General features: G+C 40.7%; 1 protein-coding gene across 1 annotated transcript in view; it reads right to left on the bottom strand.

The window, feature by feature from the left end:
- Positions 1-14,051, bottom strand: part of AsnRS (asparagine--tRNA ligase) — a 214,577-nt gene extending 200,526 nt beyond the window's left edge. The window contains exon 1 of the mRNA XM_067136961.2: positions 13,574-14,051. Within this exon, the coding sequence (XP_066993062.1) occupies positions 13,574-13,613 (40 nt within the window). The 5' untranslated portion in view covers positions 13,614-14,051. The remainder of the gene's footprint in view (positions 1-13,573) is intronic.
- Between the last annotated feature and the right edge of the window lie 8,431 nt (positions 14,052-22,482).

Below are 22,482 nucleotides of genomic sequence, written 5' to 3' on the forward strand. Positions count from 1 at the left end.
CTTTCTCCTCTATTCTTAACCAGTTTTCGGCAGAGCACCAGTGTTTTTGCCACTATTGGAAATAGTTCTTTGTGAAATCCCATATTTCTTCCTATTCGACATACTATACACCTCTTGCTCAGAACCGTCGTCCTTACTAAAATGTGATGTCTGTATGTTTATCATTTCGTGAGCCCGTCCAATGTCAACCAAATCGCCTAGTGTGACAGAGGATTTTTCCAATATTCTTTTTCTGACTTCAGCTGATTTGCAACCCTCTACAAACTGGTCACAAATAAACATGTCCTCCAATTCTTTTTTTGTTGTGGTTTTAAAATCACATTTGACAACTTGTTGACGTAACCTAGATATAAAGGTGTCAGATGTTTCACTAACATCCTGTTTCATAGATTTCATAATATGCCGCTCAAATAGCAGATTGCTTTTCGGTAAAAAATGTTTATCTAACAATTCTAAAGTATATTCATGCACCTGTAGGAATAGTGTTGTGTTCAGGGATAGAATAAAATATGTCTTGCAAGCCTTCTCCACCCGAATGTAGGTAAATTGCCTGTTTTCTAGCTGAATCTGTTATTCCTTTTGCAGCAATATACAATTCGACTGAACGTTTCCATTTTTTCCATCTAGAAGCAAGGCTGGTGACATCTCCATTTACATCGAAAACTGGTATAGGCCTTGTCCTGTTTCTTTCCATTTTAATATCTTCTAAAGGTTTAGTTTACCGATTTAATCAACGGATTTACCGACTGCGCCAATGTACTGAATAATAAGCGATTTAAAAGAAATAAACCACCTCTTTATTGACAGTCGCCATTACATCCAAAGCATAAACACAATTCTCTTCTCCCTCATCTTACAACACACACGTCGATCTCCTATATATCGATAGTACAGTACAGAAATGTATTATTTTAAATTTAATACTAAATATTACCTGTTATTGTATGTATAAATATTGTTACAAATACAAATCTGAAACCTTTCTTTGTCTCTAATTTATTCAAGTTTTAATTATTATTTATTATTATACAATCTTCCTGCAACAACTGCAGGTTGCCCAACGACAAAGAGTACCTTAACAACGACCATGGATACATGAGACAGTATGAAGTTAAGCGTAGACAAAAGAGTGAGGCACATCAAACATTTATTTCAGGTCCGCAAGCATGGTTCTTGAAGATCATGATGGACTGCCTTAGTGTGGTAATGGCGATGTTATAGATGAAATCTCTAATCAACCCAAAGGTATTGCAGAAGTTGACAAAAAAAATTAGGTATGGTTCCTCGAGCACCTAACATCAAGCCGATTACAGAGATGGATGAGAGCTTATACTTTTGCTTATAGAAGTCCACCGTTTCTTCATAAATTCTTCATTTTTCCGCATCGACCTCTTCTGGCTGGTTTTCATTGGTCTCAAATCTAATTGTTGGATCAACGATGAAACCTTCACAACAGTATGGCTTAAAAGCAATAATGTCAATGCGTCAGTCGCTTCTTCTGTTGGAGAGACCGTGTACTTCTTCATAGACATTATAACTTTGCCCTCTCAAAGCATTAAATATCTTTGATCTGGCTACATTATGGCATGAGGTGTGTAGTAATTCACTATGTGGACAGGCTCCCAGGACATGTGAAAGAGTTCCGAACTCTCTGTGGCAACGCCGACAGAGGCTGTTGCCCTGGGATCTGCCAGGTACAGTACGCACAGTAGAGATATCGGTATTCATTTTTATTGCATCATGCCATTCACTGCAACACAATCCTTTATGATCACAAATCCATGTATTCACTGGAGAATAATGTTTAAATAGGACTACAAAGCTCTTCTTCTCAATTTGAGTCAAACTTTTCTTTGTTATCTACAAAACCATGCCGTTTGTCTCGAATAGTTTCTGTTTCTGCCACATTCAATACTCCTCCAAATGTAGAAAAATATTTTCCACATTCCTGATGATGCTATCATAAATGAAGAAAATACAAACATTTCAGATTCTCCTACCTGAATGCTAACTATTGCAAAAATGACTTCTAGCAATCGTAAACTAGTGTTAGAAAAAAAGGGTTGAATAAGATGATATATTGGATTGGAATTTTAAAATCATATTGTAGGTACAATAAGAGCCCATTAATTGTCTTGGATTCATTCAATTCCTCAGTTCCTTTCAGCTCGGCATACATTGCTACTCTCTTTGCTAGCCACTAATATGGAATGACTAAGGTAAGGAGCCACCAATCTATACTAATGCTCATAAATAAAGGATAATGTTCAACCACGTGCAAACAAAACTTTGGTGTGCGTGTAGCAGCTTGAAGTTGTGTGGTGGCACTGTAAACAGACCAATAACTCACAAGTGCAAATCTGCTGTCCTGATTTTGGTGCTAAAAGGAGGTGTACAGTTGTTTTCATATGTGTGAATGGTGATTGTGTGCCAAAAATGGCTCAGGGAACATATACTGACAACATTATGTGGGGCAGAACAACAAGAGGGCGACTTGAGGCTGGCCAAACACAGCAGGGTGTCACAGGAGCTCCATGTGCCACTAAGAGTCATCTCATGATTTTCGCAATGATTCTACCAGACAGGAAACATGTCCCAATGCTGCAGCAGCAGACATTAACAGTGTAAATCATCACGAGAGGACAAGTATCCCACCATAAGCACCTGAAGATTCATAATAATGTTATTGGCTTGACATCCCACTAACTACTTTTACGGTTTTCGGAGATGCCATGGTGCCAGAATTTTTGTCCCGCAGGAGTTCTTTTACGTGCCAGTAAATCTACCGACATGAGGCTGACATATTTGGGCACCTTCAAATACCACTGGATTGAGCCAGGATCGAACCTGCCAAGTTAGGGTCAGAAGGCCAGTGCCTCAACCGTCTGAGTTACTCAGCCCAGCATAGATGATTCAACAGGCCTTGCTATCAGCATTCCACTGGCCAATGCCCACTGAGGAGCAGGTAATACCTGGTGTAGAGAATACAGAACATGGACAATAAAACAGTCCCAGGTATAGTCACAACAGTGATTCTTATTGTCTAATCATCTGGCGTGAACCAGGAGCCAGATACCTACCCAATAACTTTCTTGAAAAGGACCAATACAAAGGTAGCAGAATTATGGTGTGAGGCGGCATCATTATGGGTTCACGTACACCCCTGCACGTGTTCGACAGAGTAACTATAATAACAAGTCAGAAGTACTGGCATGTCATTCCACAAGACAATGTCTTTCTCAGAGTTGCTGCAGGACTCATGTTCCTAAAAATGGATGACAATGCACGACCATACCCAGCTAATAGCTATCATGAAGCAGTACCGTTAAACAGAAGATACCAGGCAAATGGACTAGCCTGCCTATTCCTCAGACCTAAACCCCATCGAGTACACCTGGGATGCTCTTGGTTGGCATGTCGGTGTACGTCTTCTAACTCTTAGGACTCTTCAGGAACTCCGATGAGCACAGGTGCAAGAAAGGGAGGCCATATCCTAACAGTTGCTAGATAACCTGATCCACAGTATGCCAACTCATTGTACTGCATGTGCCAATGAACATGGTCATCACATACCATAATAAAACCCATGTTCATGCTAAAAAAGAGACAGTGGGACAGCAACTTATAGTGGATGTTGTACCACATGTGTTCTGGTTTTTTTTTCTTCCAATAAACAGGGTCTTTCTTCTGTGTTCAACATCATCACTAGTTTCATGGAGTGTCCTATGTGTGGTACCAAAAGCTCCAATTATTCTTAATTCATGAGCACAACTGTACAAATGTAGATGCTTTAGTGATCTGAGAAGTTCGCACATTTTCAAATGATTTTTTTTTTCTTTTCTTATGGCGACGATGGGATAGGAAAGGCCTAGGAAATGGAAGGAAACGGCCGTGGCCTTAATTAAGGTACAGCCTGATGTGAAAATGGGAAACCACGGAAAACCATCTTCAAGTCAATGAATGCAACAGTAAAAAAGCCCTAGACAATAATAACTGTACCATCAGTACTTGATTTTCAAGTTTATTAACAGATGTCACTAATTTTGATTTTGGAATGCCACGTAGGGGCTTGGAATGTGTGTGGTTTAATTGAGTATTGTAACTGTTTAGGGTTTGGCACAAGATTGCTTACGTCTTCAGTTTCTAACTTCAAATTAAATCAACCTATCATCGCCCACATCATCATCATCATCCCACTCCCGTCGCCCGGGTGTGGTTAACAAGCCTCCTCCACTCCCTTCTGTCCTTCCACTTTTCCTGCTCCATTACTTCCGCCACATCCAATCCAGCTTCTCTAATGTCCTTCCAAATCTGATCCATCCACCTTCTTCTCTGTCTTCCAACTGGTCTCCCATTAACTTCTCTTTCTAATTCCCTTCTTGGTACCCGTTCCTTTCCCATTCTTTTTTTATATGTCCGAAGCATCTCAATCTTGCTTTCTGTATGTTCTGTACTAACGGTTCAATATTTTGCTCTTCTCTGATTTTAATATTTTGGATTCTCTTCTTGTCTTTTAAACCGATGTTCTTAAAAATTTCATTCTACTGCTGGATCTTACTATCTTGTCTCTTATTAGTTAACAGCGTTTCTAGTCCGTATGGAACAATTGGTATGAAATACTGTTTATATAATGTTAATTTCATTCTCTTGGGTACTTTGTCATCCAATAAAAAAATCTCTGACTTGATGATAAAATGTTGTACCTTTACTTAGTCTATTATTAATTTCAGGGTTGATTTCATTACTTCCATTAATAATGCTACCTAGACATACTGTTCTACATTCTCTAACCGTTCTCCATCTATGTTCACTTGGCTTCTCCATACCTACCTACTTTTCAAAACAAAAAATCTGGAGATTTTGATATGAAAATCAGGAAAAATCAGGATAAATCACGAGATACAATTGGTGAAAACTGCTTATCTACATGTCTTGCACAATACAGGAGTACTATGGTATATTATAACACTTATTATCTCAAACTCGACTGTTGCTATACGAGGCTACAGGGCTGAAAATAATTACACATCTCTATTCCCTCACAGGAGTATGTGAGTGAGATGATCGGTCTCTGATAAGCCTTCCGAAAATTGTATGAACTCATGCTTCACACGTATGAATTAGTCATGCATTAAACGCCACTACTTAGCAAATGCATAGATTAATATATTACACCACGCGCCCGCACGATCATGCAAAGCGCAATGCTATTTTTATGAAATAAAATATGCCAGAATTGTCTCCAAATGGCTGCAGAAATCTCTGAAAAATTTACTAGTCGCTATCTTTGAAATTCTGTCACTAAATTACTTAAAAAAAGACTGCAAATCTAGCGACTAGTCTCTAGAATTGACTAGACTGATGTGAACGAACACGAACATAAGACGCGAGAACGAGAGATTGACAACTGATATACATGTTTCAATAAACATCGCACATTCGCACGCATTTCTCATATTAATAAACGTCAATATTTCATTTGAAAGCGACCAATGAGTGAAGGACTCCCAGCCAATGGCGTACAAAGTTGGAATGGTGGCATATGAAAACAAATGTTTGAAGTTCACCAAAATATAAGCTAAAATCAGGTGAAATAATAGAATAATTGGGAGGCAGGAATCTGTCGAAAATCGGGAGTCTCCCGCATAAATCGGAAAAATTGGCAGGTATGTACGGAATTATCTTAAATGACGCCGTGAAAGTGCTGCATGTATGATGCTCTCTTACGAAACATCACAAGTGGTTATAGGGGATTATCTTAAGCATGTGCAGTGCTGGGCACATAAGCTTAGCTTAGTTGGTAATTGTTGGATCACAGTGATGTCTGATTTGAATATTGTGGTAAAAATGGTGAAGTCTGCATTTTTTAATACAAGGAAGCATAGATACATACATACATACATACATACATACATACATACATACATACAAGTATTCACACTTCTTAAAGTCTCAGAGTGGGGATTGAAGGGAGGCAAAGCTTTTTCCTTCATTTAAATGGGCACTCTCACCACATCGTCACATTTTTCAAGTCTTCTGATATGAAAGATCAACAACTGTGGAATTAACTACTTAAAGGATCTGAATAACTAGGAAGCGAACAGACTTCATTCATATATGGTCTTTGTAAAGGCGTGATTCCACTGAGGCAACATTTGGGTGATATGGAGCATGCGACAGTTACGCACACTGCAGTAAACTTTCAATTGAGGAAACACAGCGCGACAAGTAGTGTGCGGCTATGTGATATGAGACATGTTACAATCTGTCGAACACTCTCTGGTGCTGCATGCCTCAAAAATATGCTTGTCGAACAGTGTCGCCCAGGATCCGAGTGTGTGGATCGGTGCTACAATTTCCGTGCAACAAGATGAAGTGGGCTATCGAAAACGCTGAATTTCATTGAGAATTACCACAATGCTCTGGAATTGTGGAATGTAACTTTCATGATTATAAAAACAACAGCATTAAGAAGGATACGTTGAAATGGCTCTCAGAAAAATATGACTGCAGTGTCCACGAACTGAAGAAATTTTTTTTAAATGCGTTCAGCACCAAGAGCATAAAAAATTCAGAAAATGAAAACTAGTGGTACTTCTCCATTGAGAGGAAGAATGTGGTTCAGGTATAATCTACTTACCTTTCTTCTTGACATCGATGCTCCAAGGAAAACTACTTCAACGTCAGGTGACAATGAGGAACGTGAGGTGAATTGATTTTTAACCACTGTTTTCCTTTAATAAATGTAAGTTAATTGCTTATGAACTTTTGTAGGTAAGATTGTGATTTATTTGATGCCTGCTGGGATGAGTGGTTCATACGGTTGAGGCGCTGGCCTTCTGACCCTAACTTGGCAGGTTTCATCCTGGCTCAGTCCAGTGGTATTTGAAGGTGCTCAAATACGTCAGCCTCGTGTCGGTAGATTTACTGGCACATAAAAGAACTCCTGCGGGACTACATTCTGGCACCTCTGCATCTCCAAAAACCGTAAAAGTAGTTAGTGGGACGTAAAGCCAATAAAATTATTAACATTATTATTATTATTATTATTATTATTATTATTATTATTATTATTATTATTAATATTCAATGCCTGGTTTTATTATTAGTACTGGCAATAATCTGCACTAGAAATAACTTAGAGATATTGAATACAGTATTTAATGACATCATTGTACTAACTACTACAACAATAGCGGTAATAAACGTGGCAAGTTCGAACCTGACTCAGTCCGGTGGTATTTGAAGGTGTTTAAATACGTCAGCCTTGTGTCGATAGATTTCGTGGCACATAAAAGAACTCCTGAGAGACTAAGTTCCGGCATCTTAACATTTCCAAAAACTGAAGTAGTCAGTGGGATGTAAAGCCAATAACATTATTATTAATAATGATATATTCTTCATTTCAGTATTGTATGACATTTTCATTCCTATAGATTTCTTATAAATGCATCATTTAATAGCATAACAACAAATGGTTATCATTTCTACACTGTTAACACACAATAATTATTAATCTACTTTTTATTTAGAAATCCATTCGCCACTACTCCACTTAGACCAAGTCTTCCAAAACTCCTTCATCACAGTCTTTTTCTTCCTCACTATGCTTATTATCATAGTTGCCATGGGTTATCTTTCATTCTCCTCGTATAAGTTTATTAGAAACTAGCTGATGTACCCATGCTTCGCTACGGGATTCTCAGAAAGACTGACTGTGTGGTTTTCCTAACTGAAATCAACATAGGTCATTACAAAAACGTAAGTATGAATATAGCGATTGAAAGCAATGCTATCATATAAAATACTTGATCAAATGGAAAGCCGCACGTTTTATCACTTTTAACGAACAGTGCTGCGGTTAGATTGCGGTGCCAATCTAATAGTCCAAAGTTCCAGAGCTGGAATGACCAGGCCGCAGATTGCCATGAACACTCATCTGTCATTATTCACTTAATATGCACACTGTTCATTCCAATCAGTGCCTCAGAGTAGGGATTGAATACCCCCAATGCTATGCTGATCCAGTGTGTTACGTACCAGTAGTATCAGAAAATTTATAAACCAGGGGAATGGCATGCTAAAGAAGAAAGTTATCTAACTCCCCAGCTACTTCCCATCATTATTCAGGCAGGCTGTTACACTCTGTCCGACTGGGCGAGTTGACCGTGGGGTTAGTGGTGCGCAGCTGTGAGCTTGTATCCGAGAGATAGTAGATTCGAACCCCACTGTCGGCAGCGCTGAAGATGGTATTCCGTGGTTTCCCACATTCACACCAGTCAAATGCTGGGCCTGTACCTTAATTAAGGCCTAAGGCACTCCTAGCCCTTTCCTATCCCACCATCGCCTAAAACCTATCTATGTCGGTGCGACGGAAATCAAATAAAAAATACTCTGTACGCAGCAGTAATCCTATCTACCGGAGATGAGGAGCAACAGAAGACACAAAGCACATCACGACAAACAATGATCAATGTAATGTTATTGTTGATCAATGTTATGAGCTTTCTATATTGTAGGCCTACACATTTCGTTTTCTTTCGAGTCTGTCATTTGTAAAATATTTTATATAGTAAACTGTAGTTTCTTATTCTCTGACTTTACATACCAATTTTCATTAAATACTGTTTTTACCGATTTTCTCGTTACTCGCCGCTGATATGGACTTAGTAACAAAAATCCAAATTCATTAATATCTTGGTGATCATAGCCAGTACGGTAACAATGTATAAGACATGAATAATAGGAAATTTAATACTAACCTTAGTTATCTAGCATTCATCGACTACACTTCTAATAAGAAATATTTGAGAATTACATTTTAGGCCTTCCCTTAAACTACCATTTCACTCAGCATGAATAAAATAATTTACAGCCTAGACTATAGCGACTTATTTCCTGACTTTGCATACCGATTATCATCAAGATAGAACTACTAATAACAACAATATTTGAGAAGTTAAATTTTAGGCCTTCCCCTAAACTACCATTTTTCTCAGCGTGAATACAATTATTGATAACCTAGATTGTAGCAATTTATTCCCCAACTTTGCATACCCATTTTCTTTAAAATACGACCACTAATAACATAAAGTTGAGAATTCAATTTTAGGCCTTCCCCTAAACTACCATTTCACTCAGCGTGAGTAAAATGATTTATAGCCTAGATTGTAGAGGCTCATCCCCCGACTTCACATACCGATTTTCATTAAATTCCCTTCAACCGTTTTCTCGTGATGCGTGTACATACATACAGACAGAAATTACGGAAAAGTAAAAAGTGCATTTTCTTGTTACTATGTACATGACCAATCTAGAAATACCATTATTTTCAAATTCTGAGCAATGTACAGACAAAACTCTTATTTTATATATATAGATGTCAACTGTAAGGGGGTAACGTAATGAGAATATGGTTAGGATATTCTACTTTAAACTAATACATTTAAGAAGAATTACGAAATTCCAGCATACAAAAGCTTCTAAAACTTCCCGTACCTCTAAGCATACTAATCCTGCCATGGTGCACAGCCTTCATCTGACACAAGTACTCCATAAACTCATCCCTAATGGCATTCGCCTCTTCTTGAGAATTCAGACGTGGTTTGTGAGAGAGAGAGAGAGAGTGTGCGTGCGCGCGCGTGTAAACAACATGCAAACTTCAGTTATACTGTTGAAGCTTTGGCAAAGCATATCGAGAACTTCCCAAAGACTGCTAAAAACCTGATGATGAAACTTTGTTGCAACTTCAGTAATGAACAATGTATGTCAGGTATGTGCAGTAGTTGTAGCATGAATAGTGTCGTCAGTACATTACCAAATGAATGTGATCTAACAGCCACTATTTCCTGGAAATACTGGACTGAAATTTGTGGGCAACCTGTACTTAGCACTATTGATGGCTCAGTCGAGGAGTCTGTTAATATCCTTGATAAGGTAGCAGCAAAATTCAAGTTACACTGTTTTGTGAAAACCATTCAAGAAAATTATTTTGAACAGCAGAAGACAAACATTCACTCACAAGAAGCTGTCATTTAAATTGACTACGCAGAGAACTATTCCTGCGTAGCACAAGATGAAATCCAGAGTGTACATTGGAACAGTTTACAATTAACAATATTTACATGTATAGCATGGTTGAAAGGTGGATCAACGGAATGTTATGCAATTTTAAGTGATGATCTAAAGCCATGATAAATGTTGTGTCTGGGTGTATCTTAAAACCATAATTAATGACTTAAGGAAAAGACATAATATTGCGAACATAACATTTTTTTCTGATGGCACTGCAAGCCAATTCACATTAGGTAATCTCTGTTACCTAACTAATGACTTTGGTATTGATGGTGAGTGGTGGTTCTTTGCCACCTCTCATGGTAAAAGAGCTGTGGATGGCATAGGAGGGACCATTAAGAGGATGGTGTGGGAAAAAGTCAAAGCAAGACAAGCAACTGTTACATCAGCCAAAGACTTTTACAAGAGAAGCAGTGGTGCTGTCAAGGGGATTCGCTTAATTTTAGTAAACAGTGAAAAAGTACAGGAAAAGAAAGGAAAAGTAAAAAGAACGATGGAAAACTGTCAATGCCATTCCAAACATCCTGTCAAGCCATTACTTCTGGACTTCTCGTCTGTACCAAGGCAGTATTGTAACTGGAAAAACCGTAACATCGGAACTTCATTTACACCAAATTTGGCAAGAAGGGGGTGATATAGAATCTTAGGCTATTCAACCAGGATCTAAAATAAGTTACAGTGATGTATATACAGACACTGACTCCACTGGAAGCCATGTACTTGACCTGCCTAAGATATCAAAAAAGAATATTAGAGGAGGGCAACACTTACTTATGGAACATGTGAGTCGAAAGAAAAAGCAGACAAAATACAGATTTGTGGTTGAGTCAAGGAGGTATTGAAGATGGCAGTTTTGAAGTTTACTACATGAAACAAGTTTGCAGTGGCATTTCCAAAGACATTCTTTTCAAAACAGACACAGCAAAGAAATATGTAGTTAATTTTCAGAAGTGTTAGGATTATTACCAGAACCTGACATAAAACCAATAGGAGATAGGATTTTCCATAAGTTCACAAAGAAAATTCCAGAACTATACAATGTTGTTCACAATTTTGAACATTATATCGCATAAATATGTTGTACAGTGATACTTTATATAATTGATGATAACAAAGTACTTAATTTAATATAGGCTTGGGTATAAATGAATTCCCATAATAATGAGCCTCTTGTCCCATCTGTAACATCCCGTCCGTAACATGCTACTCATGTACTTAATATTTAATTGTATTGTTTACAATAATTAAACTTTAAAACTTCTTGTATCATAAAAAGGATGTTTTGAAATTTAATTTCCTGCAGGAAAAGAATGTTTTTTCCTTCAGAGTTCACAGAAAAACTTCCGAGTTACACATGACATACCAGTATTGTGGTGTCCTAACAGCTGCCCCATCCCTAACAATTAAAAGTGATATTACATATATATAATAATTTTAAATTAGAGAAAATATTTTATAGAATCATACTTGAATAAGTAGTATGAACAAGTAAAATCAGGTACATCCCTTTCACTATGATTTCGTTCTTATAAACACACTTTAAAGCTCTAAATTAATCTCTGAATGTCCCGTCCATGATGGAATGACTCAGATCAGTATTGATTGACTGAGCTGCTTTCATAGTCATTAAGCAAGCTTTACTGAATCTCTGAAACAAGCTAGGAATTGCTAACAGTCCGAAAGAGATTTTGGTTCACTGTGATTCAGGCCATGTAGCTGTTAGCTTGCATTCAGGGGACGGTGGATTCCAACCCTGCTATCGGCATCTGAGAAGACTGTTTTCTGTGGTTTCCTATTTTCACACAAGGCTCTCAGCACAGTTCAATAGTCTATGTAGGTACATTCCACTTGATTCCTTTCAATACCTAATCGGGTGTATGATTGAATGATAGTGTACTTTTAACATACAGTATCCAGGGTACTCTTTTACATACTTTTTCTTACCTATTCAATTGAAAAAAATATGGTAATGATGAGATTCCAAGGAAGCAAATCCAAGCTTAGTGTATAGGTTACTACAATATTGCTTAGTAAACACTTCGGAGTAAATATAATTACTACGATACATGCATATGCTTTACGCTATAGTAATTGCACTGCAAGCCTGCAATAACTGCAGTGAGTATGATACAAAAATTAGCATCTCCAAAACTAATGTAGGGAAGAACATAAGAGAAAAGAATGCTATTTTTGCTATTTGCTTTACGGCACATCGACACAGATAGGTCTTATGGCGACGATGGGATAGGAAAGGGCTAGGAGTGGGAAGGAAGCGGCCATGGCCTTAATTAAGGTACAGCCCCAGCAGTTGCCTGGTGTGAAAATGGGAAACCACGGAAAACCATCTTCAGGGCTGTCGATAGTGGGATTTGAACCCACTACCTCCCGGATGCAAGCTCACAGCTGTGCGACCCTAACCGTACGGCCAACTCGCTCGGTGAGAAAAGAATACAGGTTTGGAAAACAAAATTGGAACAGGTAGATCATTTCAAGTACCGGTATTTAGGATGTATTCTCCCAAGATAGTAGTAGGCTATAGTAAGTGAGATTCAACAGACTTGCAGCGAAGCTAGTAAGCTCACAGTTGCGGTCAACAGTATGTTGTAAGAAAGAAGCTAACTCCCGGGCAAGACTATTTTTACACCAATGTGTTTTCAGACCAACTCTGTTGTATGGAAGTGAAAGCTGGGTGGGCTCAGGATTGCTTATTGATAAGTTAGATGTAACAGACATGAAAGTAACAAGAAAGGTCGCTGGTACGAACACCTGGGAACAATGACAGGAGTATACTCAGAGCAAAACAGTAAAGGCTGTTACGAATTAACTTGACAGGCGAAGCCTTACCCACAAACCGGCTTCGATGGTAGGGTCCTGTGAGGCGAATGGAGGAGTAGAGATTACCTAGGAGAATAATGAACTGTCATGGAAGGGGAATGGGTGGTGAGGGAGACAAAGGCGTGATAGTTAGAATCGATTTCTAATGGTTTAAACATAAGAGGTATGGAACTAAACGAATCCACAGAGCTGCAAATAGAGGAATGTGGAGGCGTTTAGTAAATTCACGGACGCTTTGAAAATGAACACTGAAAGATATAACAGTCTATAATGAAGATGTATGTATGTAACCACTTCCTTACAACTGCACTTGCAGATCCTTTGAAAAAGTAGTCTGAAATCGTGCCATTCCAAATAAATTGTCAATTTTTAAACAAACTAACTTATCAGCCATATGGGTCCATCCCTCCCAACTAAAGGTTCAACACACTAAATAGCAACCTGAACTGCAAATTGGAAAAGGAGTGGATAATTCTGTTTCTCACGAATACAATTTCTATTAGGCATTTTGACTATGCACATTTCGAGGTTAGGTGCACTTACACAAACGCTCTGGAAGCATTTTACATACTTAAACAGCTGTTTTAAAAAAATAAGCATAAGATAAAATTAAATGTGTTCTACAACAGCAGTGATGATGGGACAGCACAGGAATCTTCCTTACCCACAGGAATCTCTCCGAGTTGAGCTTGTACATCTGGCATCGTGCTGCAAATGTAAAGATTTCGTCAGCAAGCAAAGGAAATAACCACGAACATGAAAAATGACGCAATACCGGCACGCTATCAACACAAGCCAAAATTTCTTATAATAAAACCAAATACGCAAGCTTTTAAAAAAAATCACATATATAAGGAAGAAGTCTGTGTATATGTATTATATCCAACTTCAATATCTTCTACAGTATCACCCTAAACTGCCACGCAAGAGGAAAGTCGAACCCCCTATAGAGAATGTGATCGACTCTTGTCTGCTACAGAAAACGTATCCTTCTTGGTAATTTATTGGACTTCGCTTTTAGCGCTACGACCAGTTAGGATGTCTGATTACAGTTTTTTTTAAATCCAATACAATGATCATTTAAGATAAATGTCCAATACCAATGAGTAGGCCTACGGCCTACATCAAGAGGTAGACGGTATTTAACGTAACAGTTAAGATAACAGTTTGCCAACCTGTAACATGTTACCAGAATAACATGTTCCTCAACTAATCCTGTTCATTTTGTAACAGGTAGCAGTTCCACCGCAAGCCTTCATTATTTAATTAGACATTTCGTCATTCTACATTGTTGTTGTTTAAGTCATCAGTCCATAGACTGGTTTGATGCAGCTTTCCACCTTACGCTATCCTGTTCTAATATTTTTATTTCTACGTAACTGCTAGCCTACATCCTACATCTGCTTGTCATATTCAACCTTGATCTACCCCGACCGTTCTTACCGCCGACACTTCCCTCAAAAACCAACTGCACAAGTCCAGGGTGTCTTAAGACGTGTCCTAACATTCTATCATTTCTTCTGGTCAAATTTAACCAAATCATTCTCCTCTCACCAATTCTATTCAGTATCTCTTCATCAGGGAGCCTCCGTGGCTCAGACGGCAGCGCGTCGGCCTCTCACCGCTGGATACCGTGGTTCAAATCCCGGTGACTCCATGTGAGATTTGTGCTGGACAAAGCGGAGGCGGGACAGGATTTTCTCTGGGTACTCCGGTTTTCCCTGTCATCTTTCATTCCAGCAACACTCTCCATTATCATTTTATAGCATTCATTAATAAATAACCTTGGGAGTGGCGACCCCATTGTAATAACAGCCTATATATGTTTCATTCATTACATTCCTGATCCGGTCAATGACTGGAAAATAGGTTTTCATTTTCATCTCTTCACTAGTGATTCGATCTAACCATCTCACCTTCAGCATTCTTCTGTAACACCACATTTCTAAAGCGTCCACTCTCTTTCTTTCTGAGCTAATGATTATCATCCGTGTTTCACTTCCATGTAGTGTCACGCTCCAGACAAAAGTATTCAAGAACATATTTCTAATTCCTATATCAATGTTTGAAGTGAGCAGATTTCTTTTCTTAACAAGAGGCCTTCTTTGCTTGTGCTGGTCTGCATTCTATGTCCTCCTTACTTCTGCCATCGTCAGTTATTTTTCTGCCCAAGTAACAATATTCATCTACTTCCTTTAAGACTTCATTTCCTAATCTAATATTTCATGCATCGCCTGAATTCGTTCGACTGCACTCCATTACATTTGTTTTGGACTTAAGTATTTGCATCTTGTACTCCTTTCCCAAGAATCTGTCCATACGATTCGGCAATTTCTCCATATCTTCGGTAGACGTACCATAACAGCAAACCTGTGCATTCCTTGCCCTCATGTGCTAACCTTTTGTAAAACAGGAAATCGACGTCCTTGTATATTCCTACACTGAGCTATTGTAAATAAACACAATGAGGAAGTATCGATCAATCAATCAATACTGATCTGCATTTAGGGCAGTCGCCCAGGTGGCAGATTCCCTATCTGTTGTTTTTCTAGCCTTTTCTTAAATGATTTAAAGGAAATTGGAAATTTATTGAACATCTCCTTGGTAAGTTATTCCACTTCCTAACTCCCTTTCCTATAAATGAAGATTTGCCCCAATTTGTCCTCTTGAATTCCAACTTTATCTTCATATTGTGATCTTTCCTACGTTTAAAGACGCCACTCAAACTTATTCGTTTACTAATGTCATTCCACGCCATCTCTCCGCTGACAGCTCGGAACATACCACTTAGTCGAGCAGCTCGCCTTCTTTCTCCCAGTTCTTCCCAGCCCAAACTTTGCAACATTTTTGTAACGCTAGTCTTTTGTCGGAAATCACCCAGAACAAATCGAGCTGCTTTTCTTTGGATTTTTTCCAGTTCTTGAATCAGGTACCGTAATCCTGGTGAGGGTCCTATACACTGGAACCATACTCTAGTTGGGGTCTCACCAGAGACTTATATGCCCTCTCCTTTACATCCTTACTACAACCCCTAAACACCCTCATAACCATGTGCAGAGATCTGTATCCTTCATTTAAATCCCATTTATGTGATTATCCGAATGAAGATCTTTCCTTATATTAATACCTAGGTACTTACAATGATCCCCAAAAGGAACTTTCACCCCATCAACGCAGTAATTAAAACTGAGAGGACTTGTCCTATTTGTGAATCTCACAACCTGACTTTTAACCCCGTTTATCAACATACCATTGCCTGCTGTCCATCTCACAACATTTTCGAGGTCACGTTGCAGTTGCTCACAATCTTGTAACTTATTTATTACTCTATAGAGAATAACATCATCCGCAAAAAGCCTTACCTCTGATTCCAATCCTTTACTCATATCATTTATATATAAGAAAACATAAAGGTCAAATAATACTGCCTTGAGGAAACCTCCTCTTATTACAGGGTTAGATAAAGCTTCGCCTACTCTAATTCTCTGAGATCTATTTTCTAGAGATATAGCAACCCATTCAGTCACTCTTTTATCTAGCCCAATTGCACTCATTTTTGCCAGTAGTCTCCCATGATCCACCCTATCAAATGCTTAGACAGGTCTGTGGCGGCATCAGGAAGAATGAACTCGCCCCACATACAGAACGCACCCTTGTGCACGATGCAACATTGCTTTTTTTTTTTTACGGGGGGCCCCCGTAGCCCGCTCCCCCGCCGTGACCATCGACTCAATCTACATGGCCTCCGACATGCTATTAATTTCTAAGTAGAAAAGAGATAGCTGGGTAGAGTGGGAAGTGATACAAGGAGTATCTGCCTGTTTCCATGTCGGACACGTTACCAGGCGAGATTGTGTTAGGTATATGGTATTGGTGTATGGTATTGAAGGGTCAGGGAAAAACCACATAGGCAGAAAGAAGAAAGAGCCTACATGTAAAACCTGACATCTTTTGATAGCACATGCAAGGATGTGGGCTGGATAAAGACCAGAGGTTGTGTTAGTTAGGAATATGTGTCATGCAATCATAACCATTAACCTAGCTTTTGTCAATTATTATGGGGGATCAGTCGTACTTGTCACTGCCTGGTGCGGCTCGGGTCCGCTGGCGTCTGGGCTTTGGGCCACAGGTTAGTCCCTTGGTCCAGCAGCCAGCAGTCCCTGGTGCCAAGTCTCCTTTTAAGGAGAAGGGGAGTAGTGCCAAGCCTTACTTGTTGTAAGGGGCATCTTCTTTCCCGCCTGATGACGTCCCTTCTTTGCGGTGTTGGTGTCACACACTTGTCTCTGTAAATATATACACATATATACACAGATCCTATTATATATACATTATTACTTTTCTTCTGTAGAGTGCGGGCCGCTTTTCCGCTCTCGTGTCCTGTAGAACAAGTACAATTACAATTAGTAGATTAATAGTTAGTGGTATTAGCAGGCGTGGGTGTTTCGTCCACTCCTTTGTCGCTGGTGGGGGCGAGGTTGGATTGGATCGTCTCTTTCATGGCTGTGTTGCCTTCGTCGTGTTGTATTTCTTCTCTCAATCCTCCCTCGCTTGACTAAATCTGTAACATATTAATAACATAATCTAGGACAAGGATGTAGGTAGTAGACAAGCATGTACATATATACAGGTTTTGTGGTGTGTGTGCATATTGTTAAGTGGTGCGGTGTATTGCGTTGGTGTCAGTTTAGGAGCGAGGGCGGTTTTGGGCCCCCGGCCTCCTGGCCCTGTTCCTGAACAGAATGGGCCGATTGCAGAAACGGCATTTAGACGATGTCTACGGTTAAACAATGCCTAAGTATGGCTGCCGTATTGCAGAGACGTTATTTATCACTTAGACACTGTCTAAAACCGATGTTCAACCGGTCATGTTTAAACACTGCCGAGAGCACTGTTTAACCTCAAATGACAGGAGTGAATCACAATCAGAGGTTATGTACCGTGAAATATGTAATTTGCATTATCATGTTGAGACGATTCCGGGAAGAAAGGTTAGTCCGACGGCCTCTCTGTGGGTCACCCGCTGCTAAATCGCAGCAATTCCTTTGACATGCAAGGGGAGATAATCAAAAAATAAGGTTCCGCTTTACGAGAGACTTGTTTCTTGAGACTGACAAAGTGACAGTCCGGTAACTGTCAACTTGAATACAATTCTTGGCAATCGATATATTTTATTATATAATGGGGTAATTTCCATGGATTTATAGGTCACTTCGACTACATACATATCACAATTACGTGTCCCGAACGTCTGAGGGCTGTCACATACATCAACCGGGAGAGATTCACTTATATTTACTGCCAAGTAAACACACATAATAGTGAAAACTAAAAAGTATGTTGTATGGGATTTTTATATATATAATCGCATAGGTTTTCGGCAACTATCAGATAGGAAAAGGCAAGTGGTGGTGATTATCGTTTAAAGAGGACTGGGGAAGAAGAGCCGTGGCCATAATAATAGCCCTAGTATTTGCCTGGTGTAAAAATAGGGAAACTACGGAAAACAATCTTCACGGCTGTCGATGATGCGTTTCGAATCTACGATCTCCAGAATGCAAGCTACATCTATATGGCCCGTACAACACACTCGGTTACACATTACTATTGCTTCATCTTCCCTTCGTCGAAGCTACCGTATTTATGAGTAGATTACACTCACTGTAACAACATTATAATGAAAGCTACACTTCCCCGTACCGTGGCGTGTCGCTTTAGTGTCGATAATATTATGAGATTTAATTTGCACCGAAAGCGATACTCTTATCTGTGGGCAAGTCATGCTCAGCCATATTTGAGTAGTGTGTAGGAAGAAAAACAGCTGACTGGCGTTCGGCGCGCGCACCGACGAATTTCATTGGTTGCGACAAGCAAAGAGTTGCATGAAAGATACTTCTGTCTCCATTTTCAAACCAAAATTTAAACTTTAAGGGATGTCTAGTTAAACATCGACTGAACATTGTTTATGCAATGGAAGATCGTGAATGATTTAGACGTTGTTTAGGTAGACGATGTCTAAGGCTTAAAACTAGTCATCGTTTCTGCAATCGGCCCAATGTGTTTCGGTGTGGGGTATTTGGTGTATAGGTCGACGTCATAGCGTCCTATTCCACTGACTAGTGGGTTGACCTTACTACCCCATGACTTCTTGTACATTCGGAGTGTTTGCTTACGTATGTGTTGCCTTATGGAGGTGACTTTCGCAATTGCGCGTAGGTGGCGAATTGGTGTGTCATACGGGAGTCTAGCCGCTGCTCGAATGCATTTGTTTTGTATTAGTTCCAGCTTATCCAGGTTCGTCATAGCAGTGTAGCCCCAGGCGGGAGCTGCGTACGTTATTATCGGCCTAATTAGGGCCTTGTACATGTTTATTGCTACTCGCTTGTTAATACTGGATCTTTTATTCAGTATCGGATAGAGCTGTGCCAGTCGTGCGTTTGTTTTCCGCTGGATGTCTTTGACGTGATATAGCATGGTTAGTTTTCTATCTAGGACTACTCCTAGATATTTGACCTTGTCGTGCCATGCTATATCTCGATTGAACAGTTTGAGCGGTTTTATATTGGCTGGCATGCGTGTGCGTCTGTTCTTCCTAGTAAACATCACAGCTTGGCATTTGTCAACGTTCACCTTGATACGCCATTTGGTTAGCCAGGGCTCGAGAGTTCGCAGTGCTACTTGTAGTCTCTTTCGGGCGCATGCTAGCTGAAAGTGTTGTCCTGTGATAGCAGTGTCATCCGCGTAGAGGTGCGTGGTAGTAAGTTCCGCTGTCGGCATGTCATTCGCAAATAGAATGAACAGGCTTGGCCCTATTAGTGACCCCTGGGCTACGCCCGCCCTAATTGGTCGCGTGCTTGACAGTGTGTTATGAACATCTACTTGGAACTCTCGGCCTTCCAGGTATGATTTAATTAATCTTATGTACCCTGGGTGGAATTCGAGGTCTATTAATTTCGCTAATAGGCCTTCGTGCCAGACTTTATCGAATGCCTTCTGGATATCAAGGAATACTGCGCCTGTGTCTCTGCGCTTGTTTAGTCCGATGGTCGCTTGTTCTAGGACCCGGGTAAGCAGTTGCGGGGCGGAGTGGCCGTTTCTGAAACCGAATTGTTCGTTCCGAATGATTCCTCTTTCCTTGATATGTGCTATGAGCCTTTTCAGCAGTATTTTCTCAAATACTTTGCTGAGGGCGTCCAGGAGACTGATGGGCCTGTAATTATTGGGGTTAGATTTGTCCTTGCCTGGTTTGCCGAATACAAGGATTCTCGCCTTTTTCCACTGTTCGGGATAATACTGCAATTGGAACATTGCATTGTATATTTTAGTGAGTAGTGCGAGGGCTTTCGGGGTTAGTTTTTTAAGTATTATGTTCTGAATCTCATCAGGGCCGGGTGCCTTCTTCGGGTTAAGGTGACCTATTATCCACTGAATTTCGTGGATATTAGTCTTCTTAACCTCGGGCTTAGGTGCGTTTGTTAGGAATTCCGCTACCTTGGCCTCTGTTTGCCTAATGAAGGCGGGGTCCGACGGTTCGTCATTGGGCTTAAAGGCCTCTTCGAGTGAGTCGGCTATCACCTCTGCTTTATCTTGATTTTCATATACTGGTCCGTTAGGTCCCTTAATTGTTGGGATCACGTGTGGTTCTCGCGTGAAATATCTCGCTAAGTTCCACACCGGTCTGGTATTTGTGTCAAACGTACTCAGTTTGTTATTCCAGATCCGAGACCTATACTCCATTATTTCGGTTTCGATTTCGACCCTGAGTTCGTTTTTACGTATCCGGTCTTCATCGCGGTGGTGTCGGGCCCAGTTGCGCTTGTGTCTGTTGCGCTGGCGTATTAGATCTTTAATGTGGGCCGGTATTTCCATGTTGGTGTTTTGTCTAGGTTTGTGTACCGGGATGCTCGCAGTTGTGGCTGCCTGGATCGCATTTACGAGTGTTTTTAGGGATTCATCCGTTTGGGCTGGGTTTACTATTTGTATGTCCTCAGTCCCCTGTAGGAATGAATCGAGTTTTCTTTCAAATTTACCCCAATTGGCTGCTTTATAGTTTAGTCGGCGCTTGGGGTTATTCTCGTATTCCTCCGGATTCGCTTCCAGTGTAAATATTACTGGTTGATGCCTCGACCCTAGGTCATTAATGACCTTTATAGTGTGTCTTTGAGGAATATTTCGCAGTAGGGCGATGTCCAATATATCGTCGACCTGTTCGTTTGGTGCCAGGAACGTGGGTTCGCTGGGGGCTGTTACCACATAGTCCTGGGATAGCATGTGGTTGTACAGCCTTTCGCCGTCTGCGTTAGGTTTCAGGCACCCCCAGCTGGCGTGTTTCGAATTTAGGTCGCCTCCTAGGATCGTGTTTCTATTTTGCCTTAGTACCGATTCTATATCTTGTGTGTTAAGGTGTTTAGGTCTGGAGTATGCCGATATTACATTGACGAGTGTTCCTCGCACTGGCATGGCAATTCCGCATGCCTCCAGCTCGACCAGTTCTGGTAAGTCAATTTCCATATGTTTAATGTCCTTCCTTACCAGAACTGCCACTCCTCCGACTCTGTTGGCCTTGTCGCTTCGGTGTATTTTATAGCCTCTTATGGTGAACTTCTTCCCCGGTGGGAGGAAGGTTTCTGTTAGGAGAGCTATGTGTATGGTGTTCGCGGCTAGGAAGGCTTCGAGCTCATATTTCCTGGATCTGACGCCTTGGCAGTTCCATATTAGAACTCGAAGCTCCTGCGTGTTATTATTATTATTGTGGTCTTCGCCGTGTTGTTCAGGCATCTTGGGACAGGAGGTCAGCGATCGCATTAACCAGATCCCTTAGCCAGGAAAATGGGAGCATGTTGGCCATCATTACCCCAGTGGTAATGGCTGCCGTGAGGTTCAGGTTCGGAAAGAAGGTTTTCAGGATTTCTTCTATCCTTTCCCTGAACGCCTTTACTGCCATGTTTCTCTCTGGCTGTTGAGCCTGTGTTAGTGTTACATGTGCAGGTGGTGAGATGGGTGTGACTGTTGTTGTGTGGGGTTTGGGGGTTGGGGGGGGGGTGGGTCGGATGCTGTTTTATTAGCGGCAGGTTCCTTGCGGGGGGTGGAGCTGCTCTGGGGCGGGCCCTGAGGCTGCTCCGGGGGAGGGTGCGTGGACTTGACCTGCCTTAGGTTGGGTCTTTGGGGTAGGGCCTTCTTCCTGTTTTTATTTTCGGAGGTCTTACTTTGGACGGAGGTGGCGGGTGCTTGGGCTGAGGGCCCGGTTTTGTGTGTACCCTCCGTCCTTGGGGGTTGCAAGGTTACTTTGCCTCCACCTGAAGGGTCTAATTTGCCTGATGGGCCTTGCTTTCGGCCCTTGGTGCCTGAATGGCCTGTAGGTCCTGATGGGTCCTTTTGCCTGAGGGGCCTATTTGTTGTTGTTGTCCACGTGAAGCGTCTGTGCCTGATGGGCCTGCTGGGGCTTTAGGGTTGCCACGCTTATTACCCTTAGGCCTTTTGCCTTGAAAGGCGGCTTCGTAGTCCCTGCGGCGGGGGCATTCTCTATAATTAGCCGCGTGTTTCCCCTCGCAGTTGGCGCACTTTGAGTACGCTGGG

Source organism: Anabrus simplex, chromosome 1 (genome assembly GCF_040414725.1).
Source record: "Anabrus simplex isolate iqAnaSimp1 chromosome 1, ASM4041472v1, whole genome shotgun sequence".
Lineage (NCBI taxonomy): Eukaryota > Metazoa > Arthropoda > Insecta > Orthoptera > Tettigoniidae > Anabrus > Anabrus simplex.